Source organism: Musa acuminata, chromosome BXJ2-4, assembly GCF_036884655.1.
Source record: "Musa acuminata AAA Group cultivar baxijiao chromosome BXJ2-4, Cavendish_Baxijiao_AAA, whole genome shotgun sequence".
NCBI classification, from domain to species: domain Eukaryota; kingdom Viridiplantae; phylum Streptophyta; class Magnoliopsida; order Zingiberales; family Musaceae; genus Musa; species Musa acuminata.
This window is the reverse complement of record NC_088341.1, coordinates 608,245-633,748: the sequence shown is the minus strand read 5'-3', so window position 1 is coordinate 633,748 and position 25,504 is coordinate 608,245. Positions and strand designations below refer to the sequence as shown.

The 25,504-nt window shown below is 38.1% G+C and overlaps 2 protein-coding genes across 6 annotated transcripts; one reads left to right on the top strand and one right to left on the bottom strand.

Annotated features, from left to right (window-relative positions):
• The first annotated feature begins 1,012 nt into the window (after nt 1-1,012).
• On the top strand, nt 1,013-12,786 carry LOC135609356 (nuclear transport factor 2-like). Of its 5 annotated transcripts, XM_065102528.1 has the most exons (11): nt 1,013-1,174; nt 3,554-3,604; nt 7,200-7,249; nt 7,337-7,474; nt 8,269-8,575; nt 8,650-8,876; nt 9,167-9,332; nt 9,407-9,528; nt 9,604-9,669; nt 11,823-11,886; nt 12,385-12,786. In XM_065102528.1, exons 3-11 carry the CDS (start codon nt 7,202-7,204, stop codon nt 12,669-12,671), a joined length of 1,425 nt encoding a protein of 474 aa, XP_064958600.1. In that variant the 5' UTR covers nt 1,013-1,174; nt 3,554-3,604; nt 7,200-7,201; the 3' UTR covers nt 12,672-12,786. The 5 variants fall into 5 exon arrangements, with proteins under 5 accessions (XP_064958600.1, XP_064958602.1, XP_064958603.1 ...); XM_065102530.1 differs by lacking the exon at nt 3,554-3,604 and having other exon boundaries at nt 7,200-7,259; XM_065102531.1 differs by lacking the exon at nt 3,554-3,604 and having other exon boundaries at nt 1,015-1,174; nt 7,200-7,259; nt 12,388-12,786.
• A 4,690-nt stretch (nt 12,787-17,476) lies between these two features.
• On the bottom strand, nt 17,477-21,325 carry LOC135609355 (LRR receptor-like serine/threonine-protein kinase RPK2). The gene has a single exon (XM_065102526.1). It carries the CDS (start codon nt 21,088-21,090, stop codon nt 17,725-17,727), a length of 3,366 nt encoding a protein of 1,121 aa, XP_064958598.1. The 5' UTR covers nt 21,091-21,325; the 3' UTR covers nt 17,477-17,724.
• Between the last annotated feature and the right edge of the window lie 4,179 nt (nt 21,326-25,504).

The following is a 25,504-nucleotide window of genomic DNA, read 5'->3' as shown; positions in this document are numbered from 1 at the left end:
ACGCTGGTCCACTTATGTCTTCAAGTAATACTATTAGAAATATCTTTTAAATGCTTTCAGTTTTTAGGAGGGGTATTTTTTTCAAGTATTTGAGAAACCTGATTGTTCCAAGAATGAGAAGTCTCATATAACATATTATCAATTAGATTAGGAGTTGGTAGGGGACTTATTTATGGAGTTGCTAATTAATTTTGTTTTGAACTTTATTCGTCTCTATTCGTTAAGATACCGAATGTTATCCTTGATAATATTATAATATTTATTATACATTTTTTTTTGGGAAAGTGAAGAGAACTGTTATAGTTTACATCTCTTATATTAAGTGGTGGTTATAGGAAGGTTTGACACTAAGGACCTTCGTATTATGAAATTTACTTTGCATCGAAAAGAGAATATTATAATATTTAAATAATTTCAAAGGCTTGTTGGTTGATGTGGTTAGTTCTAAGTATAATTGTGTTGACCCATTGGAATTTACAATTCTCTTCTAAAGATAATTGGTGTTAGAGATTATTTTTAACTATTTAAAAAAATTTTATATGACTGTTTTTTTTTTTATGTTTGTGGGTAATAATTCTACAATTGGAGCTTTTTTAGTTCCTTGAGTTTTAGATTTACTAATTTCTTTTAATCCCACTTTCTCTAATGTTAAGTTGAAACAATAGAGGGCAACAGTGAAGGGGCAACATTATTATTTTAAAAAATATTTTATGAGAAATTAAAAAAAGACATTAATTGAGAATTTCACCAAATTAGAGATTTTTTTTAAAATTTATCCCAAATAAAATCATATAAATAAATATAAAAATAAATTTTAAAAATAAATAAATTAAGTTTTATTTTATAAAAGACATAAATCATATCAATTTGTCGCTAAATCATGTTTTATATTACAATAATTAAAATTCATCCGGGAATGTATAGCGACTCACACCGAACCTTAATATATAAGCGATCGACACTGAACAATAAGTACAGGTGACTCACACTGAACCCCTACTAATTCCCGTTGGTGCCCGCACGAGCCCCAAAAGCCTTTCCTTCGTGGGCTCTGCGGCGCTCGACGCTTCGCCTTTCGTGCCCTCTCTCTCTCTCGCTAGATTCTTAGGGCTCCGATCGAAGCGGAGCTCTCCCCTCGCCGCTTCCTCCTCCTCTTCTCCCGATCCTCAAGAAAGTAATCCATTTTCCCTCACTCTTTGCGATCCATGCATTTGCTTGATATCATTTTCTTTTTGAGATTCGTCGTATCGATCAATTCCTTCGCTCTCTTTTTGTGGTTTCTCTTCACGGTTGATTTCCTCCGACGGAGACATACAAGAGTCTGGTTTGGTCACCGGTCTTAGAACGAGTTGAAAGGAAACAAAGAAAGGGTTTCGCTGCAAGTTTTTGTTGTATTTGCTGTTGGCACGCTGACGGGTGATTTGTTCCGCTGGATACTTTTGATGGTTCGATTTAGGGTTTTGAGTTTTAGAGGTTTTCGTTCCCTTACCGCTTTTGCCCGCGATTCGATGATTTAGGTTTTTGGATCTGATTTGTTGTACCTTGATCTATTTACGACCGTAGGTCTTCTTGGTTCTAAAAGGCGATTCTATTTGCATTTGGGCTTTAAGTAGTTATTGTTATTTAATGCCAGTGGAGTCCTCCTATGGTGCGTACGGAGGTGAAAGTGGATGTTTGGTTGTTTGGGTTTTGCTACGTTTGATTTGCTTCGACCTCAGTTTTGTGCTACGATATGTCCAAGGGGATGGTGGTTTGGCCCTTTTGTGAGTTGGCCCCCGGTTTAATACGGTTGTGCTCACGGTCTCTTGTGGTCTCTTATGGTTCTTGATCAGTTATTATGCCCCTTCTGGGGATCATGAGTACAGGCTTTGAAGGATGCTTTGTTTCTTACATACATCTGCATGGGTAAAATTTGGTTCAACACTTTGGCATGCACTTTTTAGTTTAAGGGTGCCAGAGAATATCGTCGGACCACAAGTGAATATATATGTATAAGTATTTGGAGCACAAAAGCTGTTTGGCTTTCCTAGTTTACCTTGATCTGTTTATTTTTGACTTAGACTATTGGATAGCCTGCTGTTACTGAATTTTCTGATTTCTTGATATTATTTTCTTTCAGATTTTCATTTTTCGGTTTAAAGGATCCTGCAGATTTTCATTTCTTTTTGTTGGTTTTATGGACACTCTCAATTACAGTGAACTAGGAAGCACATTTTCCTTTTGAATTTTGCACGTCATTATACATATTGTTCCTGACTTTCTATTGGTTCTAGGATTGATACTGCTCTTATGTTGCATATGTACTACTTGTGCTGTGATCTTATTTGCTGCCCCTCTAGTTATTTGTTTAAGAAGCCAAGAAACATCGAAGTTTGGTTGTCTTTTTTTATATTTATATATTTTGCTTATATGGATGATGAACATTATAGTTCATTTTTTTTACTATCCTATTAGTATAAGATGAACCTTGGTAGATTTCTAGCGTTTGTATGTTAATTGTCGTATTACTATTCGTATTATCTTGGGGATTGATGATACTTTTGTTTTATTGTCACGAACATAGCTGGTTTTGCCTAAGTCGTGCGCTATCTTTGGGTATCTGTCCGCAAAGGTTAGTCTTTTCGAAATCTTCTATAGTCTCTCAGGACCTACAAAAGAGAAAGTAGGTTAAAAAAAATGTTTCAATCGGGATCTACAAGTAAGTAATCATTTCAGTAAATATTTTATAAGTAATGCAAATTATAAATAAACATTATAAGCTATAAATGATCGTACAATAAAAGGGTCTAAAATGATCCATTATAGATCGAAATTCCTATAAGTGGCCATATAACACAACTTTTATTCGCAAGTAGGTCACCAGAATAAAAAAATGAGGTTGGTAAGTCTACTGGTAGTTTTTTATATGCTGTGTAAAGCATAAATAAAATTGAAAGACACTGACATATATAAGCATTACATTGAACATTTTGTTTATTATTTTGTTCGAGATATTTTCTCATATTTATTTCTTCGACGTTTTTGTTGAAATCCTTGATAACATTGTAACTTTCCGTCTTTGTAAAGTCTTTAATCTTCTGTTCCAATCGCAATGCGCCTCTTGGCCCCCCAATTGCTGTTGTTAAGTAGTCAAACTTTTAATCCACTATGTTGTTTTAACATGTTAATGACTTTGATTTTAATATGGGGTTTTTCGAGTTGTGTATATCATTATTGTTTCCTGTGGATTTTTCAGATAAAGAAAAGATCATTCATAGTATGCGTCGGTTTCTCAAATAACTTATGTCGTTTGAACTAGGTGTATGCTTGTTAGAGCTTTAATAAGCATCGTGACATCGTCATGTAAACTTTTGAAAATTTTGGATTCTTCCTTCATAAAATGTGTCTATCGACTTTTCTTTCACTTAGTTTTCATTTTCAAGAAAGTTTGCATCACTTTCGCTTTCGATTGATATTTTGTTTAAAAATAAAGCGGATAGTTTACTCTTAGTAGCACTGATTACAATTGGTGAGGATTTGATAATTATTATTTTTTATTTGATTTTTTTGTAAGGGTTTTTGAACATTTGTAGAGCTCCTTCGCTGGATATATAAGAGAATTTAGGTATTCAGTTTCGCCCATTCTATTAAAAGTTTGAGAAGACAAATTATTTTGATTTTGCTTGCCTCCTCGAGGGTTGTAATCTATGCATCAAGTTGGTTGTTAGCATTTATCAGCTTTTTGCTCACACTTCTAGAGCACTCGTAGTATTTGTACTCATTGCGTTTAGTTAGTTATTGTGATTTATCTTCTAAATGCGATTAAACTTTTAGAATATAAGAAATTTTTATCCTAACTTTGAGTAAGTCTCTAATAGTTTGAGTCATCTTCGGGATTGTATCGTCTTCTTCATCAACCCTGTCCTATACTCTTTTGAGTAGCAAAGGTACATAACCGTATATTACTTGTTTCGTTCTTTTTTCGTGCACTCTTGCATCGACCTGAAGTTTTTAAATTTTGGCTATTTTGATGAGAAGCTCATTAACACCAGTCTTACGAAACTCCTTGGCCTCTGCTATCCACCTCCTCGACTATTTTCACGATTAAGCGTTTTCCTTTATGAGACTAGAAGATCTATAAGTTCACGGAAGTCCCGTATCTGTGCTACCATAGTGTTGTCCTGCTTAAGACATTACTATCCCTTGCCTTGCATTTGCATCCCTGTTTTCGTGATCGATAGATCTGGCTCCATAATACTGTGATACTCTTTCGAGTCCACTTCTATTCTAACTGATGCTTGGTTTTGGTTAGCTAAGTCCCTTTAGACTTATCGTTGTTCTCTCGTCCTTTTTGACATTCTGCTTCAACATATTTGTATTCTTTAAGTAATTCTCATTGGTTGATAGAAAGATAGACTGCAATTCTCATGAATGGCCTCTGTTATCATATTGTAAAGTTCACACCAATTCTGTTTTTCTTAACTTCTTTGGTAGTAACATTCGTTTACTCAGTCTTTTCCTCGAACTTGTCGATCTCCCTTACGCGAATATGGTCTCTAAAGCAGTCCAACTCTCGAGCCGCACTAATCGTACTTTTGCATTATCAAAGTCCATCACATGAGACTCACTAGTATTTGCATTCGAACTTTTTCCTCGGTGCTACGTCAGCCTCATATGCTGATGACTAAGGCTTTCATCTGCGGTATAATGATTTTTACTTCTTGAATTCATAGCCCTTCTTATCATTGTGTTGTTCACCGAAGTGGAGCTCTTAGTAGCTCCCGATCATACTTTCGTATGATATAGTTCCTTACGGGACTAGATTCGTGTGTATCGGATTGTCACGAACTTTTTCACTAGCATCTGCTGCTTTATGTCGTCTCCTGGTGGCATGTCTATTGTATTTTGATCTTTGTGGGATAAACTCGGATTTTGATCCCTCCATGTGTGGCTTATGCCAACACATCACAGGGCCTCTTTCATTTTCGATTGTGTTCGATCCTTTGGCAATCGACCTTCGTCCACTTGCTCTCGGGTCACACCTAGATGAAAACACCGCTTTAGGATATTTCGTCGACTAGTAGCTCCTGAATTCCATCGAATTCGCTGAAATTGGTGCACCATTGTCTGGATTTTGGGCCTCTGCCCCTACTAGCATAATCATCGCTGCGCATCGCTTCATTAATGGCAACATGAATGATAGTACTATGACATATTCTTCAAGAGTGTTCGCCTCCGCGTCCTCTTGCCCCAGGCCTTCTGAACCTAACTTCGCCTTTGCAAGTTGAGTCGTCTTTGTTCTTTCGTCAAATGCTTCTCGGAGATAATGTGCATATACCAAAAAGATCCCTTCGTCTTTGACAACTTGCAAGATGAGTTCGCTCTATCAGAATGAAGGACTTATGAAACGACATTATCCCACTTTTGTCTCTATAATAGTTTATGTCCTTGAACTTTATCTAAGGAAAGCTCTGTGCCTCCGCTCTATGTTTTATCGCCTATGTCGGCTCGCTTCATGCGGCTTGGGTACTTTGTTAAGTTACACTCAAGTTGCTCTGCTCCTCGATTTGTATTGAGTTGATGATTGTCCTTATGCCCACAATTCAATGGGTTAACCCTCCATTGAGTCCGATCTCCATATTGACTCAAAGTGTGCCTTCATTTGTGTTGCCTTGGGTCGCTCCCCCACTTGATCTCGCAATACATCATCTCAAGCGAGATCATGCGACGACTCCTTGCCTCTCGCTCGGTCCGTTGAGTTTTGTGAAGTTGTTTTTAGGTACTCCTCAACATGTGCGATCCGTTGCACATGGTTCTCTCCCTTTGGAGAGTTGAGACTTATCCCTCCTGGCTATATGTCCCATTGTAGCAACTTCTCTCTTCGTTTCCTTCTCTTTGAAAGTTTCAGAAACCATCACCCCCTTGGACTATTCCATATTTCTGAATAAACTGTATATTGTTCTGTCTCCCGAAAATGCACTTGTTAGATTGCAACTCCACGTCAATATAGCTCCTGTTGCACCCCTTAAGGCCTAGCAACATGCTGAACTCGTTGCACACTTCAGGCTCTTACAAACGTATCATTCTCATGCCGAAGAGAAAGTTTTAATGCTCCATGGCGTGGAGTTTCGGTCGCCTTGGGATGAGCACGAACACTATATCGTTCGCATAGAAGCCCTTGCATGAGTATCGAATTCTTCGAGTTAGCAACTCTTTCGGTCACTGAACAACCCATTCCACATTGCATGGTCTTATTTTTTACCAAGCGACTCACTTGCCTTGAGCACCATTAAGTATGGTTGTCAACGTTGAGCCGTAGCTCAAACTCGGCCATCCCAATCTTTGTGTGCTACGCATTCTTCCTAGCTTGTTTGTCCTCGTGGTGCCCCTTGCGCGAAGGGTTAGCCATTCCTTTGAATGTCAATCTTAGATGCCCGCTCTTCTGCGCGATTCCTTTTCCCTACATCTCCATGCTCGTTTTCCCTCAAACCGTCGCGCGTGTTGGCTGCCCTCAATGTAATCACGCTAGGTCCCTCACGTTTGCATGTCAAGTGTTTCTATGAGTGCTTGTCCCGCTCTGATACCATCTATCACGGACTTAGCTGGTTTCGTGTAAGTCATGTGGCACTCTTACGTGTCCGTCCGCAAAGGTCAGCCTCTCCGAAACCTCCTATGGTCCCTTAAGGCATATAAAAGAGAAAGTAGGTTAGAGAAAGCGTTTCACTCGGGATCCATAAGCAATCATTTTAGTAAACAATTCATAGCCAATGCAAAATACAAACAGACATTACAAGCTCTGAACGGTCGCACAATAAAGGGTCCAAAATGATCCACCACAAACCGAAATTCCCACAAGTTCCCATATGACATAATTTTTGTTCGCAAGCCTAGGACGACCACCAAAACCAAAGAAAATGGGGCTGCTAAGTCTACTAGCAGTCCTTTATATGTCGTGCAATGCATAAACAAAACCGAAAGACACGGAATACGTAAGCATTATATCGAATACCCCGTTTATAATTTTGTCCGTGACACTATGTTAACTTATCTCTGGGTGTTAAAATTTGTGTGTGTACTGTGTAGCTCTTTCAGCAGCATGCCGTTGATTTATGTAATCTGTTTGAAGATTTTCACAAGCCTCCATGTCATCACTATTTGCATTGCAACTTTAAAGATATTTTCACCCTAATAGATGTTCCTACTGTTTTATGGTTTTACAGGCATGGCATTGCCAACTGCATCTCCTGTTTCTCCTCTGAGTCCACAAGTGGTATGAGTTGGTCCTGTGTGAGTTCCTCTTCCATGAATTTGGTTTTTTGTCACCTTAAATCTGACGTTTTGGTTAATGGCTTCGCAGATTGGTAATGCATTTGTTCAACAGTATTACCAAATTCTGCACCAATCACCAGAAATGGTTCACAAATTCTATCAGGATTCAAGCATTGTAAACCGCCCAAATTCTGATGGAGAGATGACTTCAGTGACAACAATGCAAGTATGTTTATCCAAAAACAAGTTGTACTACTTCAGTTTATTTATTACAGAGGATGCTTGAATGCTCTTTAAGATTCAAGAACATGCTTTAATTGGATCAGTGAATCATTTGAATGAACGAGTATGGAAAGATTTAATGATTGGCTTGCATGAAATAGTCACCAATGCCTTTAATAACATGGTTCATGTTTCTCTTTTTGTGTTTTTTTCTTCTCGTATTTATTTTGAATTTCTGTTTATACTAATGTATTTTTCTGGTAGTTTATTAGTTTGTCCTTATGTCTCCTTGACAGTGTAATTCATTTTTCTATAAATTCTTCATTCTAATGATGTTATATTCTATTCATTATTATTGATGGAAATGTAAAACCTGCAAACTGCATGAACCCTTTGTTTAAGTAACACAAAACAGAGTATTTATAAATTTTGTAGATATTTTGTTCACATTATCCATCTTTTGTGGATTGGACAAGTGGAGGTAGAAAACTGGAATCGTATTATGATTGGTTTGCATTATGGTTTTTGCAGCTAGTGTCTTTGATGGAGGGAGAATATGGAGATTTTGGATAGAAATTTTTTCTAACCAGTAGTTTTTGTTATTTAAGCTGTGTAAAAGGATGACTGCTAACCTTGCTATATTTTGTTTCTTTATATATATTATATTATTATGTGTATGGTTTGGATTATATTGTTTCATTTTATGTCTTTTTATCATTAATGATTCCTTACCAATGCACATTTATGTGCCTTGTAAGATTGGACTGATCTAAATGTACATTTTCAAATATGGAGCAGGCGATCAATGAGAAGATAATGTCGTTGGATTTCAGAAACTGTTTCACTGAGATAAAGACTATAGACTCACAACTGTCTTACCAGAACGGGGTGCTTATTGTAGTGACTGGGTCGTTTATTGGACAAGAAAATGTCAAGAGTAAATTTGCACAGTCATTCTTCCTTGCACCTCAAGAAAATGGAGGTTACTTTGTCCTGAATGATGTGTTCAGGTTTTTGAGTGAAACACAGCCAAGGGAAATGAACCATTTTTTGAGTGATGGCACAAATGATGATGCCCTCAAGGCTCCTCTAACTTCTGATACAGGTACAAAATTTGATCTATAAATTTAGCTTTATTTTCTTGCTTATGATAACTGACATTTTTTATATTTTTTTCAGAACAAAATTTGCAGGAGTATCATGATGTGGAAACTCTACAAACAGAGGAGGATGGTGACAATATGGAAGATGTACTCAACCAATCAGAGGATGGTGGTTCAGGTGTTGAAGATGAGGTTGTTGTGGATCTTCCAGCCAATGCAAGTGAAATTGATTCACAGACAACTCACGAAGTGATTGCTTCTGGGGCTCAAGATGATGTGCCTAAGAAGTCTTATGCATCAATTGTGAGTTAATTGTTCTAAAAAAGTTGTGGACTAAAAGGTGGTATCTAGTTTGTACTTTTTTTATATTTTGCCTCTTTTTTAGTGATCAAATTGCATTAAAAGTTCTTTTCCTTGTAGTGTTGTAGCTGTTTAGTTGATGATATTTTTTGCAATTTTTTTAAAAAATAGCTTCTTTCTATCTCTCAATTGTTGCGGTTTTCTAGGAATTTTAATTTTGTTTAAGAGAGTTGTTTACCTCTAGGAGTTGTTTTATTACTAATTTATTTTGTTAAATTTAACTCTACTGTCAGGTTAAAGTGATGAAAGGAAGCCCATCACCGGCACTGGTTCATGTGACTCCTAAGGCAAAGGTGGCTGCAGAGAAACCAGTGGTTGTTTCTCCAACACCAGCTACTGTCCCTGAAACATCTGTTCCTGCTATCAATGATGTCCCTGAGAACAAAAACAATGTTGAAGGTATTTCTAGAATCAAATGTTCTACTTTTCTTTGAGACATATTCTCCTTACATGTGTACTTTCTTATTTTGTAGAGGAGGGTCATTCAATCTATATCAGGAATTTATCTCCGAATGCAACAGCCGAGAAGGTTGAGGAGGAATTTAAGAAATTTGGGCCTATTAAGCCCGGTGGCGTGCAAGTCAGGAGCCACAAGGTTTGGAAAATTCTGGAGATTTTGTTAAGTAAGTTTATTTGATAATTACAATTTTTGCTTCTTTTATATTTGCAGGTTGAGCGGTACTGTTTTGGTTTTGTTGAGTTTGAGTCGCTGAAATCCATGCAAGCAGCAATTGAGGTATTATAGTTGGACTTTAAGTAGACTGGATTTGATTTTGAAGGTTGTGTGTGTTTGAATATTATGTTGGTCGGAATAAAAAATTTATATAAACTTTAGAGGAAGTCTGTTTCTTTCATGAGAGAATATTTTAGACACATTATCATGTTTTACCATTAGATACTCTTCGGTTTTTGATTTTGAAGGTCATGTTTTTATTGAATATTTTGTAATAGAACTATGTGAACTCTAGATAAGTTGTTTATCTCACAAGAGAAATCTTTGAGCCAATATCTTGCTTTACCGTTAAATATTTTCTGCCCCAGCTTTTGATGTTCTTGGACAACACCTTTTCAACCTAAAATCGCCTCATCAGCCTACTGTCATTTTCACTTAGGATTTTCTGCAGTGGTTGGAGAATTACTTTGGTATTTCTACTCTGTTTCATGTGTGCTTCAGATTTCTTCTTATGATATGACTGACTGGGGGGCCTGGTTCAGTGTTTGGACATTGCTCTAGATGATTATTGTTAGTTTATGTTGTATTTTCTTATTGTTAGTGTTTGGACATTGCCCTAGATGATTAAAAGATTTGTTTAATCATTTTATTACAGCGGGAGCTACATAGTGATTGATGTATACTCTTTCTAATGGTACTAACAAGAAAGATCTTTAAACAGAATTAGTAATCAAATAAGGCGGTAACTTTTTCTTTTGATTTATGAAGATGGCAACTGACAAGTAAATAATTAATTGTTGTCAGGAATACAAGTGGTAGAAGTGTGATAAAACAAATATCATGATTCTTGAAAAACAGGAATTGTTAGGTTTTGTCTATTGGAATTCTTACTAAAAGTTCAGTTTGGATCAGTGTAATCACAAGGCGCTCGGGCACTCGTCTAGGCACGTATAATATAATTAAGGATGGCTGGATAACATAATTGGTGGGCACTTGCATTGCTCCTGCAGTATTATAAGAAAGTCAACAATAGGTTTGAATATTTTTTTAGCTTTCAAAAGTTAATCATCACGTTTTGTGAAGTCTATATTTTTAGATGAATTCTTTTTAAGAGTTGAGTATTTACTCTAGAATTCATCTGCCTTCATCAGTAGACATATATATTAAGAATTTCTCTGCTCTTAAAGAACTGACTAGTTGCTTCAATTTTGCTAAATTTGGGGAAACTGAATTGAGCTGGAAGTGCTGAAGGATTCTTTTGCTGTGATACTGGGGCTATATTGTGCTCCATGTATCTCTTGTAATAGGAAGATTTATCTGTTGCCCATGCCCTCTGTAGGATCCAACCTGATGTATATCATATGTTTGGCAATGGCCAAGGGTTTACTGCATAATCGGATGGTTCTTTTGGTCACAATAACCCCTTTGTAGTGGTTGTAAGATTGGCTGATTTTGGACCTCTCTAGTACAAGTAGGTGAAAATATTTCCAAAGATATAAGTTAGAAGAAAAATTAAGTTCCATTGATGAGAAAAATATACTGAAAATGGCAAGGATGGCCATAGAGTTGATCATATGCATGTCAGCCCCAATTGTTACATTTGGCTCATCATCATGCCTGTTATGTTCTTGAATGCCAAATGCCAATGTGATTCATGCTCAATGCAGCTTGCAATTAATTATGAAATGTTGAAACCTAAATCAATATTCTGAACTGATTGCACATGGACAGTATGACTGTGTTAGTTTCCAAAGATACAAGTTCGAAGAAAAATTAAGTTCCATTGATGAGAAAAATATACTGAAAATGGCAAGGATGGCCATAGAGTTGATCATATGCATGTCAGCCCCAATTGTTACATTTGGCTCATCATCATGCCTGTTATGTTCTTGAATGCCAAATGCCAATGTGATTCATGCTCAATGCAGCTTGCAATTAATTATGAAATGTTGAAACCTAAATCAATATTCTGAACTGATTGCACATGGACAGTATGACTGTGTTTGCATATTTACCCATCTGAACACTCAGTTGTATGTATATATGGGATAACCGTGTTTGGGCCTCCATATTTTATTAGTGTGCATGTGATGCATGTGTATGTGAAAGCTTGTATGAAATTTTGGTTTTTTATAAAAGTCATTCTTCTTCCTTTGATCTTTGTTAGCATAATCTCTTTACTGATAGTTTATACTGGACTTGTTGCAAACTCCTAGGCATCACCGATCACGATTGGAGGTCGTCAAGCTATTGTTCAGGAGAAGAGAACAACAACACGAGGCAAGTATCGCCTTTTCTTCATCTAGTTGATTAGTGTATATTTTGCAAAATCTGTTTCATTATTAAAATTTTAATTTCTGAGCATGATATCTGCCTGCTGTTCCTGCATGAAACTACTGTGGTTTCATGTTCCATTCTTTTGTTATCATGAAGTAGGATTGTCAATTGTCTATAATTTTGTTCAGTTGCTAGAAACTTAACAGTTTGAGGACATTGAGCAACTTTTTAATTTTTGTTTAGAATTTGATATCGTAGCTTGATCATCAGCCTTTTTTGCCATCCATGCAGATAGGTCATCTTTCAAATTTTATTATATTATGATTTATTTCATTTATTGTTTGTCTTTTCACTCGTTTTGTCCTGGACTTTCTAGTTTTGGAATGGACAACATATTGTTAGTAGTAGCAGATATTTTGCTGGACTTAATGTTATTATAACTGGTGGTGTTAATTTCGCTGGGATAATAATTTTTGGCTTTCTTGCAATTTTGAATGATAGCAGTTGTGAATGGTGTGGTCACCAATAGCAACAGCGGCAGCGGTGGGCGAGGGCGCTTCCAGTTGGGAAGAGGTGCTTTCAGAAACGATAACTTCCGGGGACGTGGAAACTTTGTCTCCAATATGAGCTTTAGGAGGAATGAGTTCAGGAACCGGGCTGAGTACTCTGGACGTGGTTGGGACCCGACTTCCGGTGGGAGTAATGGTTATCAGCCGCGAGCCTTTCAGAATGGGAATGGCATGGTCGGCCGCCCTAGAGGACCCAAGCCAGGTGTTGTTTCAGCTTAGAGCATTTGATGATTCTGCCTCTTTACAGTAATGGCAAAACAATCTATTTCTTGATTAGGTATTTGATCTATAATTGGAAACCTTATTGGAAATCAATTTTTGTCTGGGTTTTTAACTGTCGGCAATAGTTCTGTTTTCTCTTTATCTTGGTGCATCTTGTACTATTTTTTAAATCAAAATCTAGGTAGCCGGTTTCATATCTTATAGGAGTTTTCATTTTGGAGAGTACATTTGAGATCTTCCTCAAAGCTTATATTGGTTCTCTTGCATGTGCAACTTGATTATCTTTTTGCACAAGTTTTTGTTGATTGGATATTTTATTGTTTTGTTACTTGTAGCTGCTAAAGCCATCATTTATCAATTTTAGACATTAAATGTATGGCTTTTGACTGGGGAGAAATTTCAGACTGTGGTACACAATGTGCTTTTAATTAATTGCTTCCATTTGGATCATGTAGTAGAATTATATTGTTGGTCTCAAATAAAATATCATTGTTTATAAATAATGTTAATGCTTTAACTTTTTTTTTTTCTTCTTGTCGATGGTATCATGAACTAATATTTTTTTTCCTGTCAGTATATATAGGTATTTGTTGTCTGATTTACTTTTTCCAGCAGACTTAGATGTTTCTGCAGGTTGCAATTAGGTGCCAATTGGTTTGGGGATAAGAAATCCGTGGATTTCATTAGGTCCATGACAGTGTTTGGCTGCATGTTTAAAATTTCAACCTGAGATTTTTAAATGTCAAGATATTTATACTTTGGTTTGAGGATATTTCGTGCTCATTAATGTTAATGTACATTTTGGTTCTTGTATCGGAATGGAACTACTAGTTGTAAGTGATTTCTCAACATTTTTTGTCATTGTTATTCGTCCATTCCCCCGGATGATCCTCAGGTTCCAGCTTTGACAAATTCATATCGCATCATCTGTGGTAGAGATGTTTTGCAGACGAACTTGTAGATTGTTTTCTCTCGTAGATTGATAGCTTCCTGCTGATATATAATTTTTTTGCCAAGCATTGCTCCCCGTGATTATCATTGAACTGTTTGTTTATTTGAACCAATGGTTTTTCGTTTTAGTGCTCGCTCCTTTACACCTTCTGATCGCAATGTTCTTTAATTTTTCAGAATTTTTTTTTTCTATGTTCCTTTCATCCAAGAAAGGTGTAATATGTCAGGCATTTACCGACTGGAGATAGAAAATTATCAGTACCATATTCGACAAAGAAAAGGCTTTACGTGCGTCATAAGAAAGTATACTCGCTTTCATATCCAGAAACAAAGGGTGAATCCAATGCAACATAAGAATATATGCAGGGCAGGAGGCCATACGTCTCTTATTGATTCAAACCTATATTATATGATTTTGTTTCAGATATAAACAAGTAGTAGTATCAGCATGACCAACTAGTGATGTTTTAAAAGAAATCTATATGTTCGTGCAGAAGCAGAACAGATAACATCCATAGGTGCAGAACCCAAACATCTCTGACTCGACCATTCTCTTCACAAACAGGGTCTCCAAAACTAGTAATAATTAATATTAAGCATCAGCTCAACATACTTTAAAACAAAAAATGTCAGTGGTTTAACTAGAGAAGACTCACTCCCTCCACATCTCTCTGACTTCACCTTTCTCCATCAGCATCAGCAATAGGTTTGAGATCAATGGGCTTTTCCATCTCGGGCTCAGCAAAAACAAGATGGCAATCTCGGTTTCACACAAAAGCCACAACAAAAAGTTAAAAAGGCTACACAACCAGAGTGAACCAACAACATGAAGAATGCAACTCTCAGATCACAATCTCAGTTTGGCACAAGATCTACAAGAAAGGAACAGATTGGATCAGCAGAGTGCCGTGCCAATCCGGAATCCAAAAGCAAATGCCATGGTTTCAAAGACCGCAACTCAAGTCATGAAAATTCCCATCAAATTAGATAGGAGTTGAGCTAAATACTAGGATCAGCTTGGTTGAAGCTTGATTTGTTTAGGTATATTGAAGTCCAATATGGCCCTAATTGAGCTAAATACTCAACTGGTTCTAATTAGGTGAAATATGGCCCTGTAAGTAAACTACTTTCTTCCAGTTAGGCTACTTCAATTGTTCTAGTGCGCTTATTGATGAATGGGATGGTGTGATGAAACTTTTAGCTTATAGTTCTAGGTTATCACCCTTTGACATCTTAAGAGGAGGAGACATGGGTTTTCTGGTTAGACTGTTAGCTGTTAAAGACTCTGTTGACTGTTAGCTGTTCAAAAGCAGCTCTCTTCCCTTTTTTAAGTTTGAGACTAGCAGCGAAAAAGATTCAACAAAAACACATGCACAGGTGTGCTTCTTGTTATTGTTTGGCATTAGATACAAAAACTAGATGACTAAAATGAACACAACTCGATTACAAATTCTCGTGAAAAGTCAGACGAACTAAAGATAAATCAATTACCAGACATAACACTAAGCACAAATAAGACATAGGAAGTAGGACCACATCCATGTTATAATGCTGTCATCTGCAGCATCCATTAACGAAGACTTTCTGCTCTTGGTTTTGCTTGCGACTCGACGGTCTTACCAGTTCATGGAGTCCAGTTAGGGTTCAAATTTGGCTTGAAGTTCAAGATCTAATACTAGGTCTGGGATCAATTTTATAATGAAACTATTTTCTATATATCTTCTTTCCTTATGAAATTTTTTCCCTTTCCAATTCCAAACTACAAAGATCAATATCATCACAAAGATTAATTATTTTAAAGATACAACTAATTGCAACATGGAATAGTTATTATCCAACCTGTCTTATGGCTACATGTTTGCTTCTTTTTATTTTCACTAGTTCTTCAGAAGATTCACATGTTTAGAATAAAAACCAATATCATAATGAGCACATAAAAGAACAAGGCAGAGACTGCTACAACAAAAATGGATCTACTGGTTGACGCTTGATCCTTGTATCACAAAACACATCATATGCTATAACTGAAAGCGCAAAAGACCTAGATATTTAAAGGAGGATTGGGTTCACTGTACGATGAGAATCACAAGTTTGATGATGCAGAACTGATATGTCACAATCAAAACTAAGAGTTCTGGATAGCATAGATTCTCATAATCATCTCTCAGTAAACTTGACAAGAAAAAAAGCATCGATTATGAGACCTATGAAAAGTGAAATATTATCCACCTTGTGCAAGTGCCCTTAAAAAACATGCACAACAGGCCGAGTGAAGATACTAAACATTGCCATGACAGCTTATAGTGGTGAAATTGTTGATTTACATCTTGTGAAGTACAAGAAGAAAGCAATTGATATAATCCACCCAGGTAAAGGATAAAGAAAATTTTAACCGCCGTTGAAATCCAAACCAAATAAAAAAGGCTTATCTCCCACAAATGATATAATACAATGCAAGAGGTTCCCACCAATGCGAGGTCTGGGAAGGTCAGTCCTATCTCTAAATATAGAGAGGTCATTTCTATGACTCAAACTATGATCTCTCGCAAAGAAGCAACCTTACTATTGCACCAAGATTTTTTATCTCGTATCGCATATTGGTCCCTAGTCGGATCGGTACGAATCAGTTGGTACCAATGTATAGATGCATGATACACTAGAATGTACCAAAGACTTGAAGAGGAAGAAGGAAAAGAGGAAGGAAGGTATGGTGATGAGGAAGAGGAGGAAGAATAAGGAAGAAGAGGAGGTAGTAGAGGAAGAAGGAAGAAGAGGTGACAGTGGAGGAAGAAGAAGGAAGAAGAGGAGGCAATGAAGGAAGAGGAAGGAAAAAGAGATGATGAAGGAAGAGGAAGGAACAATAGAAGGCGACAAAAGAAAAGATATAAGGAAAAGGAAGAAGTGTAAGAGGAGGAAGAGTAGGAAAAACAGCATACTTGAAGTCGATGATAGGCGATGGGCGATGAGCGGCAACAACTCACAGGTTTGTCCGTGAGCGACTATGGGGAAGAGGGCTTGTAATCCTGTGAAATATTTTTTTCCTTTTTCTATTTGTGGAACTGAACTATCCAAAACGGGGGCACAAGTTCATGCCTACCACTGTACATACCACCCATTACGTAATGGTCCAAGCAAAACCATCACCCACGATACCAATGCCTACCCTCAAAATGTGAATTATGTCTAAGCTTGGTAAAATAAGAAGAAATGCAACATAAGTATAGGAAGTGACGAAGACATCACATTTAAGGGAACAATAGTTGATAAACAAGGTCAGTTCAACTCTAGGGCCATGATACACACACTTCCTACAGTTTCTTTCTGCTAATGCAAAACTTAGTAGAAAATTTTCCAACTAGCCTACACTGATGGCTGAAACTTTAAAATGTTAGCAGATGCATCACAGATCATAAAGCTGACAAAAAAATTGTTAGGCAGAAGTATTACCTTTACACTTGTTTCCACCCTTCCTATGTGAGCCTTCGACGAACGTACGTCAGCATCACATAGTATCCAAAAGAAACATGACCTATGAGTAATGTAATTTTTCCATAACATTATAAAGCATATATATTTTCTTCCAACATCAATAATCAAGGTCAACACATTACTTTTATGATATTCATAGAAGTACAGAACAATAACTTGGTGAAACAACTAATTTCATTTCTAGCTATCATGGTGAATTTTTTAGTCAAGGATGTATGCAAAACTCATGTGCCTGACAAAAAGCAATTTATTAAACATTTGGATTTCGTAATGCTCATGTATTTTGTATGTCTCTTGTTAGGGCAGAATAATCAAATATCTTAGTAGCGGAACCACCTAATGTGTCAGTTACCAAAGAAAAGTTGGAAAAAAACTTCACAGAAGTCTATGAAAATTCTCTCTCAATTAATCTGGTTAATATACAACTGACCTTTTCTTGTTTCCTTTGCAGATATATCAGTGAGCCTCTGAGAAAGGACTAAAAAAATTTATAATTCACTGGCAACAGCTACAACTTAGCTTCTTCTTGAAGGTGATAAAAAAAATGGACCACTTGAAGTCGAAATTACAACCAATACTGAATGGGTTAATCATGCAGCTAATATTGGTTCTAGCAAGTAGGAGGCTGAAGTTGCTTTAGCCGTTGAACAACTTGCTTCATAGTCGGTCTGATAGAAAGTGAATCAACTGTACACCTGACAGCTAAATGCAACGTGTCCACCAAAGCATCATGAGGCCCAACATCCCACAGCCCTTCCATGAAGAATTCACGGGCCCGCCCCTGGCGGAGTAGCATGCAAGCCCAAGCAACAATATTAAAGCCATTTCCGTATGGAGAAAATGAAGGATCCAATGCTTTTTTGTCTGATATCAACTCCATCAGTACCACACCGTAGCTGTATACATCAGCCTTATCAGAAACACGACAAGTCATTGCATACTCTGGAGCAACATAACCAAAAGTTCCAGCTACACCGGTAGTTGCATGTGTTTCTGAGTTGCCTAGAAGCCTTGCCAATCCAAAATCAGAGAGATAAGCTTTGTAATTGTCCAACAAAATGTTGCTTGGTTTAACATCCCGGTGGAGGATACGGGGCACACAATGGTCATGCAGGTAAGCAAGTGCACATGCAATATCCATAGCAATTCTATGGAGTACCCTCCAATCAACAGCTCTTTTGTGCCTTTCCTGTATAAACCTCTCAAGATTTCCTCCTGAAAGGTAGTTATAAATGAGAAACATTTCCTCCTCACTAAGATGATACCCTATCAAAGTAACAAGATTTGGGTGGCGCAATCTCCCAAGTGTTTTAATCTCTGCATGGAATTGTTGTACTCCTTGAAATCTTCCTAGAGAAAGTCTTTTTATGGCCACTAATACTCCAGGTGAAATTTCAGCCTTGTAAGTTGCTCCAAAGCCTCCATGTCCGACGCAATTGCTTGCATTAAAGTTGCCAGTGGCTCGAACAACACTCTCAAAAGTAACTGGTGCTCCAATGTCTGTGAAAAGTGTAACCTCTCTTCTTCTTGAAGACTGGGCTGCAAATCTTGGTGCACATTTTCTTGTGTATATGTAGAGGACAATTAAAGCTAAAAGAACAGAAACGACAGCTGCTGCTGATGCTATTGAAGCAATTTCTACAGTGCTGAAACCAGTATTGTTACTATCATTTGTTGGCCTTATAGGTGAAGAACCAGTGTAATCCTGTGTGCTGCGCCCTTGCCGGCCAGAAAGCGATGGGACAGATACAGTATTTACAGGACAAGAGTGGATCAAAGGGTTTCCAAGAACACTATCACATGTCAACATGCTGGCGTTCAGTGGTAATGGCCCAGACAAGTTATTGAATGACACATTAAACTTTGTTAAAGATGTCATTCTAGCTAAATTCAAAGGAATTGTTCCAGAAAGATTATTGTTGTTGAGAAGAAGAATAGTAAGATTCTTCAGGTCGACAAGGTCAGTGGGAATTTTCCCTGAAAGATAATTGGAAGACAGATCAAAATACTTAAGATGATGCAATTGACCGAAACCAGCAGGAATGTTGCCTTTAAGATTATTCTTTCCCAGTGAGAGATACTGCAGATGCTTCAAATTCTCAAACCTTGCAGGAATCTCACCTTCAAGATGGTTTCTGCTGAAATCTAAACTGATAATGCCTTCCAAGAATCCAAAACCATGAGGAATCACTCCACTAATATTATTACGAGAAACATCAAAAACCACAAGAGGCAGGCACATGGCACCAACTTCTGTTGGAAATTGTCCAGAAATCCAGTTATTACTTAAGTTGACAATGAACGCTTTGACCTCATTGCACTTATTAAATATGACATCACTTAATGGCCCAACAAGATTATTACCATTAGCGAGGAAAGCATAGACAACCTCCTTCCCATATCTATCAGTTGAAAGTGGTAAAGATGGTAGGACGCCAGTGAACTTATTTTGTCCAAAGTTATGGAAAACTGTAATATCATCACCAAAATCATACATATCCAACGAGATTGCAGCCAGTGTTGTATATGAAAAGAATGAAGAATACCCAGATCCTAGGTCATCTAGCAGCAACTTTGATGAAGGGCAAGATTTCAAGTTAAAGCTTGGGATGGAACCAGATAGACGATTACCACTAAGATCAAAAACATCCATACACGGGACAGGAAGATCCTGATCCAGCCAACCTGTCAACTTGTTTGAGCTCAAGTTAAGAAATTTAAGATTCTGGCACTGACCAAATGCTTTGGGAATACCCCCAGTGAAGAGATTTTCCCCTAGATTAACAATTTTTAAGCTCTCGCAAGTACCCCAACTGCTTGGAATCTCCCCTTGTAGCATCGCCTTCGGTGCCCATAGCACTCTAAGATTTGGCAGGGCTGTGATATTCTCATTGATCCTACCTTGGAAATAATTGAACTCATCAGCGTCAACATTGCTTGAATTAACAGAAAGAATTGTTGGATTGTACGGGTTTGAAAGAACGATAACAGATAACTCAAAGCACCCTCCAAGTTCAGCAGGCACAGGGCCACTCAGACAGTTCCTCGAAACATCTAAAACTTGGAGCTTTCTCAACCGGCCCAACTCTGGAGGAATAACATCATCCAACAGATTAGATGATAGTATGAGTGAGCGGAGCTCACTGCAATCTCCCAAGCTACGAGGAATGCTACCGACCAGAATGTTACCGGACAGGTCCAAATGCTGCAAACTCCGGAAACCATCTCCCAGCTCATCTGGAATCGAACCACTGAGCTGATTCGAAGATAGATATAGTTCTCTGAGGTTAAGAAAATCGCCAACGAAACCAGGGATTGTGCCATTGAGCTGGTTGCCGGAGAGGTCCAGGGTTTCCAAACGAACATAACTAGAAAGAGACAGTGGGATCTCACCACGGATCAGATTCGAAGCCAGGTTCAGCACTCTTAAACTACGTGGTAAATTCGATGGGAGAAAGCCGGAAAGCAGGTTGGCTTCAAAATCGACCACCTCGAGCTTCTCCAATCCCCAGATCTCACTAGGGATCTCGCCACCGAAGGCATGGAACGGAAAGGAGAGGACTTTAAGCTCCACAAGCGCTCCAATGCCGGGGCTCAGCTTTCCGGACAACCGCCTGCAGGAATCCGGGCAGCGCCGCCAGAACGGACCGGACCGAGAGCAGGACGAAGGGAAACGACCAACATCGGTGGAGATGTTGAGGGCCACGACCTTCGATCTCGCGTCGCAGGAGACGCCGGGCCAGACACAGTGGTCGGAGCCGGTTGCGTTGGACCAGAGGGCGAGGAGACCGGCGGGGTCGGAGACGACAGAGGCCTTGAACTGAAGGAGGGCAACCCTCTCGGCCGAGCGGGAAGCGGCATCAAGTGAGGACGAAGAAACGACGGCGGAGGCGGCGAATGGGATTATGAGGAGGAAGACACGTACTAGGGAGGTAGGAGGAACCCGGCGGCGTGGCATCGCCACCGTCCGGCGCATCCTAAGGGGAATCGGAGCCCCTACGCCAACGTTAGGACGGAAAAAGAAACCCCAGCCCTGGTTATCGAGGGAGAGAGAAAAGGTGAAGAGTGAGAGACGACGGAGACTAAAAATGTAATTTTCTAGAACGAAAGGGACTTTTTTGGGAGAGCGCTTCTTCGTCGTCTTCTTCTGCTTCTACTACTACTACACTCGACTCCCACTCTTTTATCTTTTTTTCTCATCTAAACATACATCTTATTAGAAAACACACATTTACACCCCCAATCAACCGATAGGCCAACCCGAGTCTATCAAGATCTCGTGGCTCGCGAAATGGGTATCCAGAAACCGCGTCCATTCTCTAGGTTCCCACTGCTTTGCTGCTGCCGGTGCTCTCTCCCGCCGTGGACAAATCCAAACGGGCACTCCTGAAGGCACCCACGGTACACCCAATTTACAGGGCACCCAGGAAGCGGGGCCCACTATTCGAGCCCGTGAGCTAAAATTTGAGGTGTCGCAGACCGAGTGTGAAAAGCGAGTGCCGCTTCGTTTTTCTTTGTCATTTGGAAACTGCATCAGTCCACGCGAGCGCTCGCGTGGGGCCGTCAACGCGTCGGGAAGGATAAGAATAGAAAGACACGTGGCGGGTGGCTCGGACGACAGGGTGGGCGTGACGCCAGAGTGACATGGGCCGTCGATTGGACCGTCGGATTTGGATATGGGAGCTGGCATCCGTTTGATCTCATCTAGATTGATTGAGGTGAGGTTGATTGTTAGGAATATAATCTTATTTTCTTCATCTTTTATAAGTTTTGCACATGTTTTTTTTTTAATTACTATTAGATATTACATTACAATTTACTATCATCGGTCGTCACTCAACGTAGCATTTGAGAGGCCACCGGGAGAACATTAATTTGAATGCCTTGTTAAAATCATAAACTTTAACAACACAAATTTGGAAGGTAAATAAAAGCAATTAATGCAATCAAATAGTTTCAATTAAATTATGGAGGTAAGTAGGTAGGTACCATCTCCAGCACCGACACCTCCCAAGAAATAAGGCAGATCGGATGGTGATAGGTGCTTTCGATTGGACGACACATTTCACACGTTCAATCGGTGTCTTATTCTTCGTTGTTTACTAAGTAGAGTTATGTCCTTATCACAAAGTGCATAACGTGCGTGGTTGGACTAACACCCAATATGAAGGGTAGAAAGACGTAGCTTGCAACAACTTGTGGTGCATGTCGGCATGCAACCATTAGTTGGTTTCGAAGTATTGCAACAACAGTTAGCAGTCATGTCACAATATCTCAGACTTTGATGCGATGGTCGCATACTCCCATGTTGTCTGAGCCCGTACAAAATGACGTCGTATAGTACAGAGTTGCTCCGGAAAGCTCGAAACGATACCACGCGGTGTCGATCCGTGCAGATCGATCATCGCTCGCATGGAAGGTATGAGTCGACTACTCGAGGAGTCGATGACCATTAACATGTATGATCGACCTTTGTTTGCAAGTATAAAAGCCGACCTCCTGACCAACGTCAGGGGTTGGACTTCGAATACCTCAACTCCCCTTAACTCTATTCAACACTGATTTAAGCTTCGAATGGGTCAAGTTGAAAAATTCATCTTCCGACCTCGATCTGTGTACAGGAGCTCAACGACGAAGAAGCAGACCACTCGCTAAGAGAGAAGACAACACTCGGAAGATGAGACTTAGACTCAACCCGACCTGACGCTCGCTTTTTCCACTCGAGCATCCACCTGGGTACCCTTGCGCATCTAGGACTGGACCGAACCGTACTGACACCCCTAGCGTAAAGGTTCACCAACACTAAGCATCGAGAAAACCCTTTTTCTTTCTCAATATACGAGAAGAAATGTGAGAAATACGAGGGAAAAAATTTAGTTTTTTTGTTAAATTATATATATACATCCATTCTCTTGAACAGTTGACTCGTCAGTCGATCAGGCGTTTTGTTTTCTTTAGCGTAAGCTGTGTTTTAAAGAATTTATAGAAGATGTTATTTAAAGAAGCTCGCATCAAAGATGGTAACTGTTCTTATGTGGTGGTGTTGGGCCTTCCTTGCCTTCTCGAATGGACTGTTCGACTTTTATTTGTGAATTAGTTGTAAACTCCTAACTCATAAGAATTTGTATCACACAGCTCTTACTCCATATGATACTATAGATTTTTATCGATTAATTAAATTATTATTAATTTATTTTCTAATGAGTAATGTAATTTTTAAAAAGTAAATAGTTCAAAATTTATTTTTTGCATGAATCATAAGAAATAAATATTATTTACCTTTCGATGAGAGTTTATCTTTTCGTATCATCCTCCATTCTTTATCGAGTATTCTCCGAGAAGTAGTATGCTTTTTTATTTTTTATTTATATTTTATTTTTTTTTATTAAAATGGTTATAATATGAGATAGGTATGAATATACAAAATACTTGAATTGTTTTTTATTTTGTTTAAGTCGACAGAGCCTGCTATCTGATAGTATGTTCTCTCAAACAAACAACTATTTTGATTTGCCTGTTCACCATATGGTAGCTGTTAATCCATGAACATGACGTTTGTGAAGAACATATGGTAGCTGTTAATCCATGCTTTTCAACTCGCCATTAGTTAGTTGCTCGAAATGGACCAAGTTGTATATCAGAACCTTGGATTTGTCTAATTGATGCAATCAGTAGAAGCTAAGATGATAAAAGCAAGAACAGCACCCCCTACTTGCACCACCACCGGCATATGAAAGCAATAATGCTCTCGACTGCACCCCCAACAGAAGAGAAAGGAAGCGGAGGGTGAGACACAACCTCACCAATGAGGTCGTCGCCGGCAAAACGTCTCACCGACTACCATTATAGACTTTGTTTCAAAACCCTAGTAGAGTTTCTCTATCTAGATTTTTCAATAAATTTTTACATTAGTATTATTGGATTATGACTTCATGTAATATGTCAAATGTACAAAAATACTCAAGTATCATATCCTAGTGGAAATATGTAGTACAATGTATTTTTTTTAAATAAAAAATATTTGTATTATGTTAAATAGCATATTTGATGCTCACACATGAATTCAAAATTGAGACCTATCACTTATATAATAATGAATTAATCAATCGAGATAGAGTTTATTATCATGTTATTCTAGCATAAGAACATGGCATCTAATGCCTCAATAATGACATCTAATTAATTACTCTATGATGTTGACGTTATATGTGAAAAAGCTAAATAACATCATCTAATTAAATCAAAATAAATTAGAACCAAGCATTTCTTTTTCATTATCAAATCTTGATTCGTGAAACTAATTTATACAAGTGCGATAAAATCCATAGATATTTGTACCTGAATGGTCTTCCTAAGGTGTCATTGGGATCGATGATGCGTCTGATTTTACAAGCATGGAAGGTTAGTGCGTAGAGTTCAGAAAGTTATCAAGGTGACTCTTTTATGTTCGAAGATAAAACGATCTTTTGCCTATAAATATTATCATAGGAGTTTACTATTTCGAGCTCATTTTTACTATTCACAATCCCTTTATCCTTCATAATCTTTTAATAAATTAATAAAAAAAATATAATATTTTACTATTCACAACCTCTTTAATTTTTCTTTTATCCTTTCTTACGGTCTACGTATGCACTCTACTATCGTTAACTTTTTTTATCGATTATTGTTACCAATCACCACCCCTAGCTTGTCCCTACTACTCCTTGTCATTGATCGACTCTCCCCATTATCCATCGTTAATCACTGCCCCAATTTGCCTCTTATCACTTCGTGTCGTTGCACACATTGCTACCTCATATTCTCCCCATAGCTTATTATTATTGATCTCTACCCATGGCTTGCCCTTCATCACTCCCTATTGCTTGTGTATGGTATTGTCACTAGCTCTCCTCAGTAATTGTTATCATCGATCATGTCCTCGTGTTTACTCCCCATCGCTTGCTATCGTTAATGCTCTCCTCTTCATCACCACCAGTTTTATCGACTACGAATGTCATCGTTGTCGACCTCATTGGACATGGAGAGGAGGAGGAGGAGAAGAAATAAAAGAGAAAAAGAGGTTTTAGATAAGGCTTGAAATATTTTATTACAATTGACAAAGGAATAACATAGAAATATCAATCGTAAATAATACAAATATGGTTACAAATAATAATCTCTTTATTACATGCTATTTACCCATACTATCTTTAATAAATACCATAAATCAATTTCTAGTCTAAACTACTCTTTAGGTGAACACTTTTAACTAATAAGGAGAAAACACTCTTGTGTCATTTAGAGAACGTGTTAGGCTATTTTAGTAAATTGGGTCGGCTTTAACAACCCACCACCTAACAGCGTCGCGACACAGGATAGAAATAATATGGTAATTAAATAAAAGGACG

Excerpts from the sequence above, each read along its gene's own strand:
- LOC135609356 (XM_065102528.1), top strand. The coding sequence starts at position 7,202 with ATGGCATTGCCAACTGCATCTCCTGTTTCTCCTCTGAGTCCACAAGTG. Across the intron at positions 8,877-9,166 it reads AGAAGTCTTATGCATCAATT|GTTAAAGTGATGAAAGGAAG; the intron begins GTGAGTTAATTG and ends CTCTACTGTCAG. Across the intron at positions 9,670-11,822 it reads CCATGCAAGCAGCAATTGAG|GCATCACCGATCACGATTGG; the intron begins GTATTATAGTTG and ends GCAAACTCCTAG.
- LOC135609355 (XM_065102526.1), bottom strand. The coding sequence starts at position 21,090 with ATGCGCCGGACGGTGGCGATGCCACGCCGCCGGGTTCCTCCTACCTCC.